Below are 17722 nucleotides of genomic sequence, written 5' to 3'. Positions count from 1 at the left end.
CTAAGATTTTTGTGTTCAAACCAAGTATAATGAGAAATGGATGAAAAGGTGGAGAGCAAGAGAGGCATGATAGTATGAAGATGCCAGCCCCCCCATTTCAAATGGACCACACAGCTAAAAGCTCAGAGAGATGGGCAACTTACTACAGTCATATGGGGTCCCCGGAGCCTCTATGATGTCATGAAGCTCAGTTGTTCGTTAAGCCCTTCCATGTGCTGCCATCCCCACGCGCCATCACTCACCTTCATCCTGCAAATTAAACGCCCTTTAATCTGTAGTTAACAACAAAGTGCCTGAAAATTCAAATTAATTAACTATTTGATATCCAATGATGGCTTTTCAGTGCCATATCTTTCAGATGAAAGTCTTTCAATTCAATTCTCAATGGTCCAAAGTATATAACAATACTATTACATCCGTGACTTGTGTCAAAATATGGATGACAGCAATGTGATGAGAGAGCACAGGATGAAGTAATGAGCATCGCGTGTATATGCCTAATGTGCTGACTAATTCCTCCTCATGACTTAAATGTTATAGAGCAGCGCGTGGGGCGGTTTGAAGGTTCAAATAGCAAGCAAAGAAGGGAAGTCATATAGTGGCGGCTGTTATTCGACAATGGCCAAAATAACCCCACTACACCGAAGGTAACTGGTCTCATATATTGCTTGCTGAAACACTAAATCTTGTTCCCCCACAGAAGCCTCCCCCCACTTTTTGTTGAATGAAAGCAAGAGAGGAAGCACAATAAGAAGATAGAGATAAATAGACCCATGACTTCCATCTTCTAAGGCTTTTAACTCATCCACCAACATGAGGGCTCTGCCCCCCTTTGTAATCATGAGTCCACCTGCCATCATTACCATGGAAAAAACTAGTCTCTACCTCTTTCTAAATTGCATGTATACCCACCAGTATATGTACGCTAGATCACTTATTAATATGAGATAGCAGAGATAGCAATCCACTACTCTCGTCTCTCAACTTCAACTCATTCATTTCAAGAACTCACTTCCTATTTCCTCCTCCTACTCTTTAACTATTCTTCATCTTTCAAAGGAAACCATAGAAGAATGTGTATGAGCACTGCAGAGTGGATCCCATCTCGACCTCGAACCAAGAGATCTAAGGTTCAAGTTCACAGGCTTACCAGGTACATATATATGTCTAGCTTGTGTTTTGTTTTGGTGTCTCCATGCAGTTGTGATTAGTTCTAATGCATGGAACCCATGTCAGCAGGAGGAGAAGATGTGAAGTACAGGTTGAGAAGGATATGGAACTGAAGAACTTGAAGCTGTATTTGGAGAATAGGAATATCATGGAAGAGAATGAGAAACTGAGGAAGAAGGCTACCCTTCTCCACCAAGAGAATCTAGCTTTGATGTCTGAGTTTCAGACCAAATTCCCTCATTTCAACCGCTTCTCCACCACCCTCTTTCTTGTTCTTAACAAACAGTGACATAAAAGAGAAGAAAACCAACCCTCCCTTTAAATCTCTCTCCCTAGGATCATATGTTACTCTTTATCTTCCATGATAAATGATAAAATTTTCATCTTATAATTAACTATATTTTCATTAGTCCTTGTATTCCTCGCTAGAGTTCTTGATTTCAGACAGTTGAAATGAAGTTTGTTTTAATTCTATCAGTGGGTTCATTGCATTTAATTCATCAGTGATGTCACAACTAACAAGCGGGTGGCCTCCACCTATCCATTTATAGGATATTACAGAGGAATATGTACACATATTACAGTATAATGCAATCTTGAGGATTAATATCAGATTAAGTACACAACATTGACTTTAAGATAAGAGTGTTTGAAGGGCAATTAATTTAGTAGGAGAGTACTGTTGATAGTCTTTTAGCGGTGACATACATACATGCAGATTGATACATCTAGAAAAACAAAAACATGTATTTCTAGATAACTCAGAGAAGCAATGACAGCCAAAACATGAGGGAATTGATTTTGACATATGCGTATATGTAAAGCTTGGTGTGGAAAGATAATACCAGTATTTAATGATTGAAATGTTGATTAGATCTATTCTTGGGTACTTAATCTTCTTCTTTCATACTATTTAGATGGTCACTGATTCCAGGCACGTGATCATGAATCCAGATCACTCTAGAGACAGGAGATGAAGAGAGATGTTATCTTTGATCACGAATCCAAATCACGTGTTCTTAAATTCAACGCTGCCGCCTTGAGTCCAGGTCACAGGAGAAGAACAGAGATGTTTGTCGTATTTGGGCTAAAAATAAAGCAGGAAGACTAGAAAACAGTTTAAAACTTGTTTTGGAGTGCGTTTGGTCGTGATTTTAGGAGGTATTTCTAGTCTTTCTAGCACTTGAAAATATTTATCATTTTAGTATTAAAAAGATCAAAAACACTTCTTAAAACTATTATCAAACGCACTCTTAGGCTTTGATCAATTTGTTGAATAATAAAATAAATTTTATGTTCTTATTTTCTAAAAATCAATTTTGCAAAACTGTTGCAAAAAAATATAACCAACCCACATCCTAAATCAAAACATTGATGTCTATTCACAGGAATTTATGCGAAAATCAATGCGTAGATGGCAAATTCAACAAGCATTATAAAAATGATAGGGGCCAATTTTAATATGGGGTATGGCATGAAGGGTTTAAAAGGTACAGAGAGGGTCAAAAGACTCAATAACTAACCTCTTAGCGTCATTATACCACTTGAATGTCGCTCAATATCAACCCTTTCGGCCATGAAAAGTATGGTAGCAACCATGAAGGGCGCTTCCAAATGGGCCAATGCTTTGACCTTCCTTCAAATGCCCATCTTTCATCACCTTGGATTCATATGAAAAATTAGATTAGAGAGTCCACTTTTGAGATTTCCAATATTAAACCATATCCCATCACCTACTTTTAGGACATTTAAATTAATAGAAATAAGAATAAAAATGGGTGACGAATTGATTTTGGTTTCATTCATGCATATAAATGGATGAAAAAATGAAATAAATTTTTCATTCTCATCATTCAGTCTCATTTGAGCAACAAATTGTAACTGAAACCCGCCAAAAGAAAACAAAATTAGAAATAGAAGATGTTCACGAGACTTAAGAGTTGCCCACAAATGTTGAATTCTATTCCTTTTTCTTTTCCCATTCATTAAAAGTGTTTTGACAACCTCGTCTCAAAATAGCCATTTGAAACATCCAGTGCAGAGTTGTCTTTCTCCCTCCTGTTCTTAGTTGATATTCCTTCTATGTCAAAATCCTCATGATGGCAGTTTATAGAAGACCGGCAACACAAGATTCACATCCTTAGAAGAAAGTAGAGGGATGTTTCATACCAAACGGGTTTGAACTTTGAACAGGTACAACCATTTCTTCTTAGTCATAAGAGGATTATAGTTTTACATGAGTTTCTAAAGAAGAGCAAGTAACAGGAGCCAGAAAGTCTACAGATGCGGCAAATATGATGATGAATCCAAAACTTTGAAAAGGAAATATTGCATATCGGTGCAACTAGAGAGGCTTAAGGTCAATCCGCGTTATTTGACAAAGCAGACACAGGACGGAGGAGTATTCCTTGCTTATAGATATAGCTCAGGCTTGCTGACTTTTGTCTGTCACCTTTGAACCATCCTCTAACAACCCTAAGACAGAAAAACAACCTCCTGTTCATACATGCAAGTGTTTCTAGAAAATCCTTCTGTCATCATAAACGAGGAAGCTTCCAGCTTGGTTCCCATCTCCTGTTTCCTGCAAGAGGTTAACTGCCATTAGTAATTTTACAATCCTCAGTCCTTTTATTATAAGACACACTAAGCTGTAGCAAAGAATAAGAATGGTTTTACCTGTCTGAAAGGCAGAAAACAGGGGAGGAGATCCATTCATACGTATATACAAAATGCGTATACAGAAGCTTTACAGATTCTTGGAACGTTCCTGTGATGACTGGTATATGCGGAATGCAGCAATACACATTGTGGCATTACCCAGAACCGTTAATGCTGCTTGAAGAGCCACCAATACCTATGACTCATAGAGAAATGCTAAGTCATTTCGGATGTTATCCAACTTAAAACCCAATTCTCTCAATAAAAGCTAAGATGAGAGGACAAAAACTTGGGATGACCTGTTGATCAGTCTGACGAGCTACAAGTCTAATCATGAAGTATTTATTTGTTGATGGAATTATGGCAATCTAAAAGAACGGATTAGAATGTACCGTCACTGTAACCTGAATCGAGGAGGTCCCAGAAAGAGCTAACACATGTACATAAACATGTGCATGTCTATCCACCTTAGGGAAAAAACTCATACCTATTGAGGGGAATCTCCATAGGAACTAGTCCCTCAGATTTCACTCATAGGGGATCCAGACACAGCCCCAGGGCTACGGTGAAAGATGTGATTGATAATCCTAGATAGAGAACACCATCACTGTAACCTGAATGGAATGGATTGAGGAGGTCCCAGAAAGTGCTAGCATTTGTACATAAGCATGTGCATGTCTATCCACCTCAGGAAAAAACTCACATCTATTGGCTAGGGTGGTCATTCCTGATCCAGCCTGCGGCGGTCTTAGTTCAAACCCATTCAAATATGGGTCAGTTGGATTAATCATGAGAAAATACAAACTATTCCCAAGTCATTATGAACAGTGAACTCCACCCCAATTAGAGAATGATGTTCCTTAAACGTAAATCAAACGAGACAGAACACATTTTCCATTGCATAACTGGAACCAACCTGACAGAGATTCCTTTGCCACCTATGAATTTTGTGAATCCATGTAATGAAACCACAACCATTTCTACATTAAAGCTATTGTTGCCCTTTATGACATTTGGACTCTTCAACTTTATCCAGCATAGCCATTTGGACACAACATAGGTATTAGTGTGGGGTCCTTGTCAAATAGTCTTATTTTGCTTTGAATATGGCCGTTTGAATTTACGTGATTTCTTTTTTTTCTTTCAACTTCCTTAACAGAGTTTTTTTTTTTTGTTTTTTTTTTTTTTTGTGATAGGTAAATTTTGTCCCCATTGGGACTTGAACCTAGAACCTCCCACAAACCCTTCCCATCCCTTTTACCACTTGAGCCAAGCCTCAAGGGCTCCTTAACAGAGAGTTATATTGAAGAAAGAGAGTTTAGTGAAAAGATAAAAGATAAGAAAGAAAAAAGGGGGAATTTTTATTAAAGATGTCTTTGCTATATTAAAAATAAGAAATAATACATTCTTGGTCCTGATTCCTAAGAAAGGTGGGGCTGAAAATATTGGGGATTTTAGACCTATTAGTCTCTTGGGGGGGTTGTATAAATTGTTGGCTAAAGTACTGGCTAATAGGCTGAAAAAAGTGATTGGGAAATTGGTCTCCCCTGCTCAAAATGCCTTTGTGATGGGTAGACAGATTCTTGATGCCTCCCTAATTGCAAATGAGGTGATAGACTCGTGGCAAAAAAGAAAAGAGAAGGGGGTCATTTGCAAATTGGACATTGAGAAAGCCTATGACAGCTTGAATTGGCAGTTCTTAATGAAAGTTCTTCAAAAAATGGGCTTTGGGCAAAAATGGTTGGGTTGGATGTGGAGTTGTATATCTACAGCAAGATTCTCTGTCTTAGTGAATGGGGTTCCTGCTGGTTTCTTTCCGAGTACTAAGGGGCTCCGCCAAGGAGATCCTCTATCTCCTTACCTCTTCGTCATGGGCATGGAAGTGTTGGGTATCCTTCTGAGGAGAGCTGTGGAAGGGGGTTTCCTATCAGGGTGTAGCATTCGGGAAGGCGGAGAGAGTGCTTTGAACATTTCTCATTTATTTTTTGCTGATGATACAATTATTTTCTGTGAGGCCAACAAAGAGCACCTGAGTCACTTAAGTTGGGTTCTCTTCTGGTTTGAAGCTGCTTCGGGGTTAAAGATTAATTTGAGCAAAAGTGAAATCATCCCGGTGGGTGAGGTGGATGATATTGAGGAGCTGGCAGCGGAGGTAGGGTGTCGTGTGGGATCTTTGCCATCCCAGTACTTGGGCCTACCTTTAGGGGCTCCTAATAGGGCCTCTTCGATGTGGGACGGGGTGGAAGAAAGAGTGAGGAGAAGACTCGCGTTATGGAAAAGGCAATACATCTCCAAAGGTGGGAGAATCACTCTGATTAAAAGCACCATGGCCAGCATACCCATTTACCAAATGTCTCTATTCCGGATGCCCAATATAGTTGTTAGAAGGCTAGAAAAATTACAAAGAGACTTCCTATGGGGAGGGGGAAATATGGAGAGGAAAGCACACTTGGTGAAATGGGAGATAGTGTGTGGGGACAAAGGGAGGGGTGGGCTGGGTTTGAGAAGGCTGGGCCTTATGAACAAAGCTTTGCTTGGTAAATGGATATGGAGATACGCATGTGAAAGAGAGAACCTATGGAAGCAGGTGATTTGGGCAAAGTATGGGCAAGAAGAATACGGGTGGAGGTCTAAAAAACCTAATGGGGCGTTTGGAGTAGGGGTGTGGAAGGAGATTATGAAGGAAAATGAATGGTGCTGGGACAGCCTAGAGCTTAGGGTGGGGAAGGGCAATAAGATCAGATTCTGGACTGATGTGTGGTGTGCGGGTACAGCGTTGTCTCAATCTTTCCCGCACCTCTTTGCCTTGGCGGTTGACAGGAATGCTACGGTGGAGGAGATGTGGGACCAGAATTCTGATCAAGGAGGTTGGAATCTAAGATTCTTGAGGAATTTTAATGACTGGGAGGTGGGCATGGTAGGAGATCTGCTCCTTAAGTTGAGAGGGCTTAGGCCGGCTTTGGAGGAAGATTCAATCTCTTGGAAGGGAGGAAAAAGCGGTAGATATAAAGTCAAGATGGCGTACAGTGGTTTAGTCAATCCCAGTGACATTGTTTTCCCGGAAAAAAGCATTTGGGTGAATAGTGTTCCTACCAAAGTCGCTTTCTTTGCGTGGGAGGCATCGTGGGAGAAGGTGTTAACGCTTGATAGACTCCAAAGAAGAGGATGGCATCTCCCGAATTGCTGTTTTTTGTGTGGTTGTGCAGAAGAATCTGTAAATCATATCCTTATTCACTGTACAGTGGTTAGAGCCCTTTGGGAATTAGTCCTTGGGCTTGTAGGTGTAAAGTGGGTCTTTCCAGAAACTGTAAAGGAGGTCCTATTGAGCTGGAGAGGTTCTTTTGTGGGGAAAAAAAGGAAAAAAATTTGGAAATCCATCCCGTTATGTATTTTTTGGACGGTTTGGAAAGAAAGGAATAGATTAGCCTTTAAGGGGGGTGAGCTACATATTCAGAAGTTAAAGAATTTTTTTGTTTGTAACTTGTGGGGCTGGTCTAGATTGGATATTGGAGAGGATTCTATATCCCTTCTAGGTTTTTTAGAGTGGCTAGCATCCACCTAGGGGGGGTGAGGTCTTCTTGGTCTCTTTTGTTTTTTTGTTGAGAGGTTATAGTCGCCTTGTATATCTCCTGTATACTGTGTGGCTATTGGCCTTTTTTGCTTAATATATTTCGATTTACGTATCAAAAAAAAAAAAAAAGATGTCTTTGCTATATTTTTGCTTTTAATTGATTCATATCTGATATTCTTTTTCTTTTATTGTGTCATATCTAAGCATCTATAGGTTCTTTTTAGTCAAGTCTCCTGTCTCCCAAAATTTGGAGGTATGAAGGATCAAACATCTAGACATACATCCACAACTGACATCCATACGCTAACCCATGCAACATAGGCTGCCCTGTTAGTTTGCAAGCTAAATGTGAAAACTTGGAAGTCTAGGGTAGAAAATAGGAAGCATGGATTTGACTTCTCTTCAACTGTATTAACCACACTGTTCAAAGCACATAGCTTCCACCAATCAACATGTGCCAACATCTGTATTAAGAGACTGCCAGTCGTTCAATAATAGTCAAATTTACTAAACATCCTCACTTTTTTTGCTTCCTCCTTGATAGAAAGTATAACCAACTCTTCTCTAATTTTTTTTGGTCCAATGTTTACTTACTAATTCTATTTTATTTTTATTTTTTTACTTCAGTAGGGTTTCTTTTTAATAGGAATTTTATGAGGTCAGGAAAATGATGATTTGTTAGTTGATATAAGACAATGACAATACATGTATCTTGAGTATTTATGTTTTCATTTCATCAAATGAGTCTCCTTCATATGCCATTCTCATATGTTTAGTAGTCTCAGTAATACTAAACTTCCTAATATATATGCTGATGAGGGAAATAAAAATAACAATGTTATGATTAATCAAATTTAATATTTAAATGTTTAAATGCCTATGCTAGCTAATTATCAAATTCAATATTAAAATGTTTAAATGCCCATTCATTTGTATTAACCAAATGCCCCTTCAAAGCATAGGAATTTTCTTACCTCAAGAGACTCAGAGTTATAAAAGAAATGCCATGTGCATGCACAGAATGCTCCACCAAGCAGGGGTACCTGAACCAAGCAATACAATTAGGCTAGGATAAAAGATAAGCTCTCATAATACCTGCATCCCTCTGTTCAAAAAGAATATAAGCATTAATGCTCTTATTCTCTTCTTCTACTGATTTTCCCCACTGTTATTCTTACTTTGAACCACAAGCTTCGTTTCCTTATATCTTTCAAACCTCCCAATTTCATAGGCCAAATAATACTCCCTCCTTTTTCCATAAACCCATCCAAACCTTAAATCGTTGTTAACAATTCAAGCAAAATATTCTTGTAACTCCAAAATTTTCAAGCCTTTAGTCTGTAATAGTCTTTCTTTCTTTCATCTATAAAGCCTAGTAACTTTTGTCCACCACTGATTCACTGAAAACGTTAAAATCACAAACCATCGTAAACTTAAAAAACTCAACTGTAAATGGCATTCTCTATGTGCTCATGTTGCCTTGTGCCATATTACTGCTCAAAAGAGAAAGAAGCTTGCATAAATAATAAATGAAGGAGCAACTTAAACTTCAAATGGGATCAAAATTATTTCACTGGCTTTTACATGTCGCTTGAAATGTGTATACTTTGTTTAAAGCAGGAATTAGAATGATTTTGTTCCATTATACAGCGATCATTTTTCAAGAACATTTACATACTTCACTGTAGCTTTTTAGATGCTTAATGTTTACTAATCACTACATTTTTTATTGATAATGACACCGATTCAGGGAAAATTTTTTTTTGAAGTTGTGCCTTAGCAAACCAAGAGGAACAATAAAGTTATAATATTTACCCTAATCCATGACCATGGGCACGTCTCAGAAGATGTACTTCAAGAAAATAAAAGAGGCTCTGTCGTGCATGATCATGTGGTGTCTTAGATAAGTCATCAATGAATATGTAATGGTTCTCACTAACACCTTGTGACAATCATTAACATAACATAGAATTTCATGGTGGAGATAACTTATCTCACAAACATCAATTAAGATCAGAGAAGCTACTAAAACCTGTAAATATAGTTAAAATTTCAAGTCTGAGAAGCATCACTCACCATACCCCAAGAGAGACCCTTCCAAGATTCAAATCCAGGTTGCTCCCCATATTTCCACACCAAAATCATAGCTATAATCCTTTTGAAAAGAAAACAATTTATCATTCAAACAATTAGGGGAAGTACAACGAGAAATTAGGGGAATTACAACGTCATTGATAATCATAAGTACACGAAAAAGAAAAAAAAATTAAATTAAAGCTCTTCATACTGTTTTTGTTTTCTTTCAAAGACCAAAAAGGACTTCCGTTTCCCTCATTTTGCTCAGCAACCAAACAAAAGGCAAGAAAATAACAAGAACAAAATTAGAGAGAATCTAATCACCATTCTACGACGCTGGAGACGTGAATGGCCCACGTGGGCAATGATAGAGCATTTGCGGGCTCACTGAATTGAAGAGGCGTAGTCAGCAATGGTAACTCTGCAGCAGAGGCGGGTCCCACTAGGGTTAGGGCAAGCCCCGCTCCGAATAGTGAAGCCATGACTTTCTGGTTCAGCAGGATTGGAGACATTGGAGGTTTCATAGACTGGGTCCGAAGAGAAGGCGATGTGCGGACCAATGAAGGTGAAGGGGACAAAATCCTTGGATAACATAACAAGGTTGCCGTTGACATTGTCGGGCTCTGAAGATGTCTTTCACCGAGTCACAGGGATTTCAAGCTGGGTGGAAGGGGCATTGTTTGAGAATTTTCTTATATGTTAAGGACATTTCTGTAAAAACAAATGAAAAAAAAGATACACATATACATAATATCCATATATTGATGAAGTAAAGCAAATTCATCAAGATAATGTTCAGTTCTAGAACCGAGCTCGATCTTGCCACGTGACGCCCTCAAATGATATGTGCATTGATCGTGCTTCAAGTGAAGGGCTACTCTCTTTAATCTGATCGGATTGGGCCCTTAGGTTTGGGCTTGATCAAGCCTCACAAATGTTGGGCTTCTGGGAGTCCTTTCAAAATAATTCTCAAAAAATTATTTTTGAGAATAACTTTTAAAAACAATTTTTAATACTTTTGAACTTGGAATTTTCTTGACATATATCCTATATTCCTGATTTAAAAAATAAATAAATTTGAGCAATAATGTTTTATTTTTCATCTATTTCTTTATTTGTATAATTATATTTTTTGAATAATGTCGGAAAGCAAGTGAAAATAGTTAAAATATATTATAAAAAATATCCTATTTTTATAACAATTTCATAAAAAAACTGTTTTTTAGCAATACAAAATTATCAAATATAACAAATTTTTAAAAAACTATTTTTTTTTATCAAAAAAAATTACTAAACATGCTCAAAAAACTGTTTTTTGTTATAAAAAAAAGGAAAAAAAATTATCAAAAATCAATTATGAAAACCAAATTTCCCTTTTTAAAAACAAAAAATATATATACATTTTTTAAATTCCTAAACATTGTTTTCAAAAAAATCCCTAAACAAACTTGAATTATTCCCTTTTTTTTTTTTTTTTTCCGTTGGAAGCCCCATCTTCGAGAAAGGCACTTGTTCTATCAACTGGATTTGTAACTCCAAGGAGGACATCTAAACTCCAAAATGACACTTTATGAACTTGTTTGAACTAACATAATAGGAAAGTTGTCTTCTGAAAATATAATTTTAATTTTAATCTCTTGTTATATTTAAAAAATATTTTCTGAACTTACAGTATTTTTTTTTTCCCAAAATCCCCAAAGACAGCAGCATCAATTACAAAAGTGCTTTCAAGTTGTAGCACAACTCTGAGAAATGTCCTAGCCACTTCACATTTCAAACCAAAAGACTAGAAGGAAAGGAAAAGGCTTTCAACCTCCAATTTCAAAGCACCTTAGCATGTGAATCAAGAGTTCTGTAAGCTTATTGACATTCAGAAAGAGTTCCTAGACAATAAATATCAATGCTTACATCAATGGAACCTCAACAGTGTGTCTTCCACTTCTAATCACAAGAGGAGCCACTGCTCCCCAATGTATCTTGGGAACAGAACATATAAAAAGGGATGAATGGGCAAAAAAGCAACGACTATACAAAATAGATGAAGGTCTGGATGTACCTTAAAAAGTGCAGAATAACCCATCCTTTCTCCCCACATCTTCTACACTGTCCATGAGATAAAACCAATTCCAAGGAGAGAATTCTTGAGCTCACGTGTCAGTGGCAATAACTTTTCTGAGAGAATGAGGTATTAGTATGATCTCTTTGTAAGTGGAAGTCACAACACTGTCCCTTCTATAAGGAAGATTGGCACAGCCGTTACCATTGCCTACAAATTTTCAAGACCATTCCAGATTCTTCATTCTTTTTATGAAGTTGCCAAGAACCATATTTCCCTCAAAATTTTCCTGATCACTGTGTAACCTCAGACAATGGATGAGAAAAACCACCCACTTATTAAAAGGAAAAATATATGTTGTTTCTCACGCTTCTGGTTCTTTTCTCTTAGCCCACACCATGACAAGTGCAAATCCCATCAAAGACATGATTACAACCTGAAAATCAGCGCAATAGTGGTTTTATTTTAGTACTTCCAATTTTATAAATAAGGTTGTGAAAAACCAGTTAACTTGATTTCATACAGACATGGAGAAAGAGGCCATATCATGTCCACTATTTTATTCACGTAATAGTAGTTGTAGTAGTAGTATGAGGTCAAATAATGAAGAAAGCTCTTACAATATCATATAATTTCATATGCTAATTTCGACAGTAAATTTATTTATTTCTGCCTTCTAAATCCAGGATGCTTTTCTGAAAATGAGTGACCTTATGCACATCGAAGAAAAATTGATACTCAACAAGCAATCCCAACTATTTGGAGTTGGCTACAAGATCCCTATTTATCATTGTGCTATGTTTGTGACCAAAACTTGACTTCCGTTATTTTTATTCCATAGCGGCCTATCATCATCCTTGTCTTGAACAATATCACTGCTGTTTTCAAACTACAAAGAAAAAACATTTTTCATAATTCAATCCAAGGTGTTGAGACTTCAGTGTCTCATTTTCAATAGGATATTATGAGCTTTCAGAAAGTCAACTTTAGAATATGAGGCTTGTTTTGCTTAGGATGTATGTGCATATTCATTTCCATTAGAAGGGGTGATTTTAAGGAGGACTTATTGGTATATGACACATTATAGACTTACAGAGATTGCTGGAGGCACTCCCACAAGTGAATCTTGGAAAAACCTATTTGCAAGTGCAAGAGCCAGAAGACTACTTTGCATCCCTGGAAAAGGGCAGCAACTCAATTAGTTCTCATACATATTTTTCAGATATTATATTGATGACATGGGAGAAGTATGTAACCTGTCTCAAATGATAGTGTCCTTTGGAGTGCTTTTACATCAGGTGCCTCATGGAAAACAAGGCCAGAGAGGCCATAACCAGCGACAAAAGCCGTGAAGTGAAATGCAATAATGAGCATTGAAACAGTTACACCGAAAGGGGACAAAACAGATTCTACATTAATAGCAAGCGGTGATCCAACACAACAAGCTGTCACAAGTACTGATAGTGGAGGCAGAAATGGCCGAATAGCATTACAAATTCGGGGAAGGAACCTGTGGAAACAAACAATATCAGACAGTTAGAACTTCTCATTGAGATTTCATGCCAAAAAGATTATCTGAAATTGGGACACCACCTATTTAAAAGCAAGCCTGCAGCAATGGGTGCAACTACAATCTGCGAAATACTGGACACCATTCCTTTTACATCAACAGGCAATCTCTTTCCAATAAGCAACAGTGACAGAATTGGTGTGACAAAAACTGCCGTTGCTGTGGATAATGATGTCATAACTATGCTTAGAGGGGCCATTGGCGGGTCTGTTAGAAAAGTAGCATAATTTGAGAGCTGGGCTCCACTAACACAAGAAGTCAACATGATTCCAGCACCTGATTCAAGGATCCCCAGGGTGAATAAATGGTTTAAGATTCCTTTTTGGTGTATAAAAGGTAAAAACTACACTCCTTACCTATAGCAGTTGGGAGACCAAAAATTGTTACTGCAATTGTACCAAACAAATATCCCAGGAGAGGCTTCACAACAAATTGGCCAACATAACCAGCAAATATAGCCATTGGTCTATTGAATGCTTCAAGAAAATCCTTTTCACTTGAATTAACCCCAACTGCAAACATTAGAAATCCTAATGCAGGAGCATAATACCTGGAAATGATTCAAATACAGGTATTAAGAGCATATGATTGGTACAAAAGTTCAGTTTATTCTATTCCCATACAGGAATTTAGTCTCACATGAACCAAGTCAACTGACCATGTAATAGTGGGAGATCAAATTTAAAATCATTTCTCATTAGATGCACCAAAGTTCTTCACATGGTAATGCAATCTAATATATCTTTTCCATGCTCCAGAGATAAAACATAAAAGCACTTACCCACTTTCCCAAATTGTAGTTTAAACATAGCAAAATGAGCATCCCTCACAACCCAAAAAAGGGAATGATTAGTGGGAGATCAAATTTACATGGTAATGCAATCTAATATATCTTTCCCGTGCTCCCAAGATAAAACATAAAAGCACCTACCCTCTTTCCCAAATTGTAGTTTAAACATAACAAAATGAGCATCCCTCACAAGGGATTGGCTAGTGGAAGATCAAATTTAAAATCATCTCTCATTAGATGCACCAAAGTTCCTCACCTGGTAATGCAGTCTAATATATCTTTTCCATGCTCCAGATATAAAACATAAAAGCACCTACCCTCTTTCCCCAATTGTAGTTTAAACATAGCAAAATGAGCATCCCTCACAACCCCAAAAAGGGATTGATTAGTCTTGGCTTTTTCTATGTTCAGGATCATATAGACAATCAAATATCCAATGTCCAACACAGCTCAAGCAAAAACATACATGTCTAATAAGCAGGCATTTTAAAGCTCGCATTCTGCGGATCCCGTTATGCTTAACATTTGAAATGATTCTTTGCTTCTTATCATAGCATTTGGGATATTTACCTCGTTGAAAATGTAGGATTCTATGTGTGATCATCTTTATGATTTCTTAAGGTCATGTTGAAATTCTCAACTATCATTTTACGGCCATGACCCCATTTTTGTGTGTGCATTTGAGCATGAGGCCTCCACCGGAGGGAATGGATATGTAAGGAATATTTAACAACCTGGTTGTGAACCAAGTAAAAGAAGGTGGATAGATAAGTGCCACCAATGTACTAGCAAGCACCACATGAGGCAGAATCCCGTTGGCTCCCTTCAAGATATCAGTAATAGAAGCTTTCTTCTGCCCTCGCATCTGCAACAAATTTGGAAGGAACCACTATCATGTGGCCCTAAAATTTGCCTAATTTAATAAATGAACATATAATACTTAATTGAAAAACTGAAATTCCACCACCCTCCTTGAAACCCAACTGTAAATCTCGCAGAGAAGCAAAGCAATAACCTGTGATGGTTCTTCGGGTTCGTAACTCGGATCCTGATCCGGTTCCAACGATTCGGATAACTTCTTGGAAACACATCTGGCCAGTGAAAACCTTGTGCTCGCAACTGTTACTGGAAAATTTTAACAAACGAAATTCATTAATTGAAACAATGAAAGAAATCAAATTGCATTTTGAAATCAAAAGAGTAAATGACGACAAACATACATGATAAATTCAAATCCGTACGAATCGGAAACCCTACAATATAGCGATCTGCAAAACAAATAGAGCGGCAGTGTCTTAGCAGCTAAGCTCAACATGATTACGGAAGCAGTGAAAGCAGCTATTTTTGCTTTTGAAAACAAGAAAAGTATTTCTGAAATAGGAAAGGAGCAGGACCTGGGGACAAGGAAGAGAATTTTGGCGGCAAAAGAAGCGGCTGATATCGGGTGGCATTGGAGGAATGAGGGACGCATGGCCGTTGGATCTGAAACCGGGTCGGATGCATATGGGTACCAAGGATCATCGTTGAGGAAGTGTACGGATTTCTCAGATGAAGTCAAAACTGAAGGCAGTTTGAGTTCTAAAGGAGCTCTGAAGATATCAAATAAAAAGAGGGGAGAGAAAGCATCAGAAATATTTAAGGGAAAATTATCATAGAGTGTGTTGGGTGTGATAATTCCGTGAACATATTTACGAATTCTTGCACCCTTTCAATTTCCCAATTCTACTATTTTCCTAATATTCCCACCTAACTTTATGTTTTTAGGTATTATTATTATTATTTGTTAAAAAAATTAGACTAATACGACATAAGATAATTATCCTAAGGGGTGAATAGAGTGATGATCTTTTTTTGTAAATTTAAATTATAAAAATGAAAAAAACAAAATTATATGCAAATATATAATATAACAATATTAAGATAATTGCATATAAAGTAAAAGAGTAAGGAAAAGAGAATACAAACACAATATTTTTATAGTAGTTTGACGTAACTCGGCTTACATTCACTTTCCTCTAACATCAATTCCAAGCTTGAGGTTCTACTATTTTAACGCTTTCAAACCAAGTCTTCAAGTAATACAATTGGATTATAATTCTAATCCATCTTTTTAGAGTTTTGGTTTCAAGAACCCTTTACAATCATTAAGAGATGCCCCATGAACAATAAAATCCCTAAGTGATATCACACACTTAGATTTTTCTTCTCAAATATTTACAAATGAAGATAGGAAACATTTTCACAAAATCTTAGTATAAAACTTTAGGCTCAAATGTAGAAGAAAAAATAGGATTGAAAAGTACACTAATGATATGCAAGTTTTACAACAATTGTACACTAAAAAACACTCTTCCAATACTCAAATATATTGAAGAAGGGTTTAGGAAGGTTAAAGTCTTGAAACAATGAAGATTGTAGTTTTTTTATAAAGGAAAACGACCAAACTAGCCATTGGGGGTTCGATCGGTCAAGTTAGGGGTTTAACGGGTGACTACCTATTAGCATTTAATTATTAGCAAGTGATAGTTAGATCTCGATTGCCCCTTGACTTGACCTCGATCGGTTGAATAAGCGTTCTGGAAGAGAGAGAAGATTTTTGCACCCCTCGACCAATTGAGCTATGGGTTGACCGATTCCTCAATCAGTTCAACCGATTGAGCTGTGTTTGGCTCAACAACCATCATTTTCAACTTAAAACCTTTTAAACAAGTTTGGAAAACATTTGACACAAAGTTTTAGTTGAAAACATGAAATCATCCAATTTTAAAGGATTTTAAAACAAAATTACTTTTGGAAATTTTAGTGCATAAATTAATAATGTAATGCATGAAATACTTAGGTGGTGTTTGTCTTTTTTGCTTTTTGTTTAAAGTAATTTATTTTCAAAATTTAGGTAGTTTGTTTTTCTATTTTTTCATGACTTGTTATAAACTTTTTACTAAATAAAAAAAACCAAAATATATAACTTTTTCTAAATAGAAAAAAACATATTGGTTTTTCTTTACTTTTTAATACTTAATAGAAATAAAATACTATAAAAACAAACAATTTAATATTTAACACTATTAAGTATTAAGGTTCTATTTAGAATTAAGTAAAAAAAACAAACATCACCTTAATGTACCAACAATTTTACAAAGAGATCCTATAAAATTTAAGTCTTGAAAAAAACATTTTTCCTTGATGCCTTCTTCTTTTTATTGATTTATCTTTGACTTGATTTTGTTTTTATAATTGTCACTTTAAAAATCTTCTTACATTAACATTTGAAATATAATCATTAATTCCAAATTTTGTTTTATTATCATCAAAATCAAGATTAATCAAACATTGGTTTCACATTATTATTATTATTAAATATTAATATTAATATTAACCAAACTTTGGTTTCACATTATTATTATTATTATTAAATATTAGTATTACTCTTAATATTATTAGTATGATTTTAGTATTTTAAATTATTCACAATTTTAATATTATATTAAAAATAATATTATTATATTTTTATATTACTAATAAAAAATCTCTATAAGATAATTTCTATTTTTTTATTTCTTAAGACTTGTAAACTTTTTTTAAAAATTATTTTTTATTTTTTGTCTTTTGCTTTATATGCTACATTAAGACTAATTAAATTATTTATTATTATTATTATTAAGACCTCATTAAATTTTATGATATTAGTTTTATATTATTAATTTTATTATTAATATTTTTAATAAACTAATATTATATCTATGACAAAAATACATCGATCTTAGTAATATAGTAGAATAAAACAATATTTCTAATGCTATTAGATTTGTTACAAAATTTAGATTCAGCATT

At 36.0% G+C, this 17722-nt stretch overlaps 2 protein-coding genes across 4 annotated transcripts; one reads left to right on the top strand and one right to left on the bottom strand.

The window, feature by feature from the left end:
* The first annotated feature begins 706 nt into the window (after window positions 1–706).
* LOC100241009 (protein LITTLE ZIPPER 1) lies at window positions 707–1642 on the top strand. 2 transcript variants are annotated; one of them, XM_010663373.3, is made up of 2 exons: window positions 707–1153; window positions 1237–1642. In XM_010663373.3, exons 1-2 carry the CDS (start codon window positions 1074–1076, stop codon window positions 1457–1459), a joined length of 303 nt encoding a protein of 100 aa, XP_010661675.1. In that variant the 5' UTR covers window positions 707–1073; the 3' UTR covers window positions 1460–1642. The 2 variants fall into 2 exon arrangements, with proteins under 2 accessions (XP_010661675.1, XP_002281385.1); XM_002281349.4 differs by having other exon boundaries at window positions 716–1153; window positions 1240–1642.
* Window positions 1643–3307: 1665 nt separating this feature from the next.
* LOC100263268 (probable sodium/metabolite cotransporter BASS5, chloroplastic) lies at window positions 3308–15613 on the bottom strand. Of its 2 annotated transcripts, XM_059743312.1 has the most exons (13): window positions 15286–15582; window positions 15112–15159; window positions 14907–15016; window positions 14626–14780; window positions 13458–13651; window positions 13125–13377; window positions 12788–13041; window positions 12625–12707; window positions 11900–11967; window positions 9476–9554; window positions 8374–8442; window positions 3847–4024; window positions 3308–3751 (listed from the first exon to the last, which is right to left on the bottom strand). In XM_059743312.1, the coding sequence occupies exons 1-12, from the start codon at window positions 15410–15412 to the stop codon at window positions 3917–3919; spliced, it is 1548 nt and encodes a 515-aa protein (XP_059599295.1). In that variant the 5' UTR covers window positions 15413–15582; the 3' UTR covers window positions 3308–3751; window positions 3847–3916. The 2 variants fall into 2 exon arrangements, with proteins under 2 accessions (XP_059599295.1, XP_059599294.1); XM_059743311.1 differs by lacking the exons at window positions 3308–3751; window positions 3847–4024; window positions 8374–8442; window positions 9476–9554 and having other exon boundaries at window positions 11315–11967; window positions 14626–14756; window positions 15286–15613.
* Between the last annotated feature and the right edge of the window lie 2109 nt (window positions 15614–17722).

This window comes from Vitis vinifera, chromosome 2 (genome assembly GCF_030704535.1).
Source record: "Vitis vinifera cultivar Pinot Noir 40024 chromosome 2, ASM3070453v1".
NCBI lineage: Eukaryota > Viridiplantae > Streptophyta > Magnoliopsida > Vitales > Vitaceae > Vitis > Vitis vinifera.
This window is presented reverse-complemented; position numbering and strand designations above follow the sequence as displayed.

Excerpts from the sequence above, each read along its gene's own strand:
- LOC100241009 (XM_010663373.3), top strand. The coding sequence starts at position 1,074 with ATGTGTATGAGCACTGCAGAGTGGATCCCATCTCGACCTCGAACCAAG. Across the intron at positions 1,154-1,236 it reads CAAGTTCACAGGCTTACCAG|CAGGAGGAGAAGATGTGAAG; the intron begins GTACATATATAT and ends AACCCATGTCAG.
- LOC100263268 (XM_059743312.1), bottom strand. The coding sequence starts at position 15,412 with ATGATCCTTGGTACCCATATGCATCCGACCCGGTTTCAGATCCAACGG. Across the intron at positions 15,160-15,285 it reads ATTCTCTTCCTTGTCCCCAG|ATCGCTATATTGTAGGGTTT; the intron begins GTCCTGCTCCTT and ends TTTGTTTTGCAG. Across the intron at positions 14,781-14,906 it reads AACCCGAAGAACCATCACAG|TGGTTCCTTCCAAATTTGTT; the intron begins GTTATTGCTTTG and ends GCCACATGATAG.